Raw genomic sequence first — 5224 nt, 5'->3', positions numbered from 1 at the left:
TGTCTTTTCTAACAAGACGTTGTTGTTTGAGTTTTTTCACCTCCAGTCGACTTTATCTAGAATATGACTTCCGTTCTTTTAACAATTTCATCAAATATTCCTAAACCGACAAAAAATTAATGTACTTGGCGGCAACATTGAAATAACGTCCTTACGAGTTTCATAAATATATTCTCCGTAATGTGTTCTTTAATCTTCTTTATCTGTAATTATAATCCTTTAACTGGAGTTTTTTTTTTTGCTTTACCGTAAAAAAAATTCATTTAATTATTTAATAATTGTTAAAACATGCCTGATTTCCTCAAATACAAAGTGGATAAGACAAACAGACTTATGAAGTCTTCGTTTAACATATTTAATCATATAATATATAACAGCAAACATGCATTGAATATTATTTCTTTATTTGTGTAATTTTGTCAAAGGAAAGGTAGGAACAAAAAAGACGACAACATTAAAACAAATCTTAAAAACACACCAAAGATACAATGCTTAAAAAATTAAGATGTCAGACGATGGTTGTGGACAACATATTAATAAGGAACCTTTCAAACCATTGTATAGCCTCAAAACATCTTTAAAGCCATTACTGTTTTCTTCCTGATTCAGTTCACTATGCCTTATACATTTAATTCAGGAGAACAGAAAATAATCATTGCAGCATAATCATAAAGGTTGATAATTTAACATAAATTTTACCGCTGTGTTTATCTGTTTGTATATTTCATTTGACGCATTTACCATACCTTTATATTACGTACTTGACACGAATTTCTGTAATTAAATTGTTTATAAGTCGCTCTAATATGGACGTTCTCAGCCAGAATTTTGAAATGCCAAGAATGACTCATTTGTTTGAAAGTAATAAGAAGTAATAACGTAAAAAAGTGTTATTAACTGTTGCGCATTTATGTTGTTTTTTTATACTTTAGGAACTTAAATTTTGGCTTCGAGAACTATTGAATATTAACGAATTTCTAAAATGATCATATAGTGCCTTAAATTTAATAATGAATATCGTTATTTTCAATTAGTCCACCAATATCCTGAAGTGAGTGCATTAACCATGTCCGGAATATTTTGTTTCTTTTACACAATTTTTTTTACGTGTTTCCAATACTTCAATAATTTTGAACATTTATTGATTAATATCGCTTTTATAATTTTTGAAAATTGTATTTCCTTTTCTTGCTAAAATTGTTTTTATGAATTAAATTTCTATTTAATTAATACTAGTTTTCCAATTTGTAATCTAAGCTTGTTCTAGTAAATATTTTCTCTATTGATTCTGCCTTAAATTCAATGCCTTGAAAAGACAGAAAAGTTCGAGGACTCAGATTTTTTGTGATCTGAAGATATTTTTTATAAATTTTTAAATGTTTGCAAAAATGTAGTCAAAATATTATGTGTACAACTTAATGCAAGCTGTTTTACATTAAATTGTTGTAATAAGCAGAAACTTAAAGCATTTTTAAAAAGTCTAAATTGTTTTACAATAGATTACAATTACAATTTGTAATATATAATTTTACAAACGACAAAACATGAAGTTAGAAATGATAATTTATTGATTAATTACTAAAATTAATGTCTACATCAAGTAGAATATTTACAGTGTACAAAGCAGTATAAAAGTAATGCCCCTTTGTAAAGAAATATAAATATGATGTAATGAAGCTTAGACTCGCTTTATTCAATTTTCAAGAAAGGCATAGATACCAAGTTTGGCATACAATACGAATGTTTTCACGTTTCATTCTGACATATATTCTCAATGGTTAGCAATCCTTTCAGAAAGTTACAGGGACGGACAATATTTCTGAATTTGGGAGCAAAACAAACTACAAATAAAAGCTGTCTTAACTGACAAGAAACGGGAAAACATTTTTATTTTCTATGGTCGTTACGTTTCACCAATATTTATCTTTCCCTAGCCATATAGATATTTAGAATGAAGTTGCAATTTAATGCAACTATGTTTTAATATATATCAATATATAATATAAACTATAACAAACCGATATGCTTTGTTGATCTCTGTGACGTCGTTGAATTTAATTTGCAACAAATTGTGTAAATAGATAGGTTAGATAATAATTTCCTTTACCGATATTTACATCATTTTCATATAAACAAAAAGTTTACTTATTTTAAGTTTACTCTGTTTAAAATCATAACGTTTTTGTTTGAAATTTATTTTCAGTTGTAAGCTTTGTTGAAATTAATTACTTGAATTTATAAGTGCATTTTTTTTTTTGCTCCATTTTTTTACCAACTCTTTCATTAATTGACAAAGTAAAAATAATGAAAATAATGTTAAAAAAAGAAATTCGGTAAGTATAAGTAAGCCTACTTGTGTTGCTATATTTGAAATAATTTAAGAAGCATTATTAAATATATGTAACTAAATTTATTTATTTATCCATTTGCCAGTTATCTATGTATAGCACACATTGTAGAGTGTGTCCATTAAAACTATTCGGAAATAAATAATTATATACAACTAATATGGTAACCTTGGACAAATTGTATAGAAGAGGTGATTCGCCTTTACATTTATTCTTTCATGATGAAAATATGGAAACAATAAATCGAGAAAAAATGTGAGCACTTAATTCAATAGAATGATACATTAAAAATTATGATACTGTTTTAGTTGCAAATACATAAGGCACTAAATTACAGTTAAGTTAAATCTAACACATCAGTTATGTCCAGTACAAGCTTGGTGAATACTATCCATTTGTATAAGTCTGTCCTTTATTTAAAGTCAAACGCATAATTGAATATTCCAATTACTTAATGATAAGTTTAGACTTTGTTGATTATCTTGCCAAGAATGATATTTTGGAATCAAATGTCTGCATAAGCTCTTCATGGTTTGCATTTTAATGTCTAAATGTGGTGTCACAGTCATCTTGCAAATAATACAGCATCTAAATACTTGAAAAAAATCACAAACACAAAAAAATATCATTCATTTATGAAAGGTTGGCGCTGTCGGCAAGGATGGTGGATATTTAGGATATGATATTCTCATTGAGTCAATCATGCAGTTACTGCACGCGCAAGGGACAGGCCATCGTGACGTAAACATATGTCTTTCATGTGGTGTTACTAATGAGGTCATATGCGATGAGCTGTCCTTTGACACAACAGTGTGTATTGTTTCTAAATCACGACAATGAACGTGTGAAGGTCCTGATACTGTAGGCACATTGGAAACGGATGGTAATGATGGAGAAAATTGAGGCGCGTGCGGAGGTTGCAGATGAGCCGGTGGTGCACGTGTCCGTATTGGATGTGTTTGATAAACGTCGCTGACGAGTTTCTTCATTTCATCTAGGGAACTGTTTAACATAAGAATATAGTTCTTTGCTAGCAACAAGGTAGCTATTTTCGATAGTTTCCTCACTGAGGGACCATTTGCATAAGGCATTACTTCTCTTAAACCATCTAATGCGGAATTCAAATCATGCATACGGCGTCTTTCTCTTGAATTTATCTTTAGTCTTAGATCTTGCAATTCCGCTTCGTCCACACATTCTGCCATTTTCCTTTTCAGGTTACTTAATCCTTTCTGGATTCCTTGTTTACATCTAGTCGAAGTTGAGTAACAAGATTCTTGTGAACTGTCACTTTCATCGCCATCAACATTAACCATTTGTTCAACACAGTGTTTTAAATTTACTCTGTTTTCCATGATGCAATAATTAAAAGTTCCTCTTTTAGATGAATATTTGTCTATTTAACAAAATCCGGATACTACCACTATCAATTTGCGAAAGTTTTGATGTAGTGAGGGTGCAAGGCTGTTTTATATGGTAAAATCATCCATGCGTTATGGAGTGTGAATTAAAAGATTGGCAGTCGAGTCTCTCCACTCAGTTGACTGGGCGGGGAAGATGTCCTCTATTGTCTTCTGAAGTATCCGGAGGCGCCCAGAAACTTTGACAATATGGCTTAGTATTTTCCATATTTGTAACCACTGGCTGTTTTCACGTTAAAAACTATAATTTTAATAGAATTGTTAAACACTTCAGTTTTATGTAAATAATTGAATTATGCGGTTTTTCTTTTTTCCTATTTGCTTTTTTTTTGTAACTTTAACAAATGTTCTGTTAATAGTGATCATACCGAGTTCAATTGACAACCCTTCTTATATCTGAGATTAAATAAAGTTTATTTGCATATGTATGTGATACTTTTAATTGAAAAGATGTCTAGGTTTATTTTTTTCTATTTTTTATTCATTTGATTTTTTGCTGATTCAATATATTGATGTGAGATAATTGGTGTTGCAAAGGTATCAAAAGTACTTAGTATATTATATTAGGTTAAAGATTTATACAGTCAAAATAACAGCAAATGTGTATATAAGACAAACATGATTTCTTTAAAAGTTTAAAACTGTCAACCAAATTTTCTAGTCGAAATACATAATTCAAACGAGTCAGAATATATTCATATGTATTGGTTTTTTTTACAGGGTCGATGTTTCTATCTGCGCAGGGTGTTAAATCAAAATACGTTTTATAAAGCAGCTACTTTAACAACAAAACATCCAGTACGCTTAAAGCCAAAAGATTAAAAGATAAAACTGTATAAGTACTTCAATGCTGAGGAGCTATTTAAACAAAAAGGAAGGCTCTTTAAGTTTGTTTTTATATGACTCTGGATTTCGCTGGTAACATGTCTGTCTTTAAATCTGACTATGCTGTTCTGAATTATATGAAAAGATTAATACAAGTATATGCGATGGTAACTAAAAGTCATATTTTAAATTTTGATGAAAGTTAGATGACTGTTTAGAACATAGATTTGTTCATGGTTGCATAATTTTATCAAATGTCTCGTTTTAAAGGAGTAATTTTAATCATTAGAGATTACATGTTACGGAAAATCGAGAAATTCGGGGTTGTGGGGCAATCATTTTATTAAAATGATCATTTCAGCAGCATTAATAATGACACCTGAGTTTATTTTTAACTACGCAGACTTTAAAATACATATCTTACTAGTCAAAAGCTATTTTTGTTTCGTAAATCTATTTTCTGCTTATTTGACAGTATTTGAAGAGCAGAATCTGAAATTATGTGGAACTTTAAGAATAATTTACTTTTCGTTAAAGTTAACTTTTATATCTAATTGCTACTTACAGGAAAGAAAAAAAATAATTTTGAATTGGCTCATGGGCTTTATGGCCCTCCTATATTAAATACAT

The 5224-nt window shown here is 29.6% G+C and overlaps 1 protein-coding gene across 1 annotated transcript; it reads right to left on the bottom strand.

Moving 5' to 3' along the window:
• Positions 1-2977: 2977 nt before the first annotated feature.
• Positions 2978-3664, bottom strand: LOC127724863 (oligodendrocyte transcription factor 2-like). Its single transcript, XM_052231870.1, has one exon. It carries the CDS (start codon positions 3662-3664, stop codon positions 2978-2980), a length of 687 nt encoding a protein of 228 aa, XP_052087830.1.
• Between the last annotated feature and the right edge of the window lie 1560 nt (positions 3665-5224).

Source organism: Mytilus californianus, unplaced genomic scaffold, assembly GCF_021869535.1.
Source record: "Mytilus californianus isolate M0D057914Y unplaced genomic scaffold, xbMytCali1.0.p SCAF_14, whole genome shotgun sequence".
NCBI lineage: Eukaryota > Metazoa > Mollusca > Bivalvia > Mytilida > Mytilidae > Mytilus > Mytilus californianus.
The sequence above is the reverse complement of the archived record's forward strand: the minus strand, read 5'-3'. Positions and strand labels throughout refer to the sequence as shown.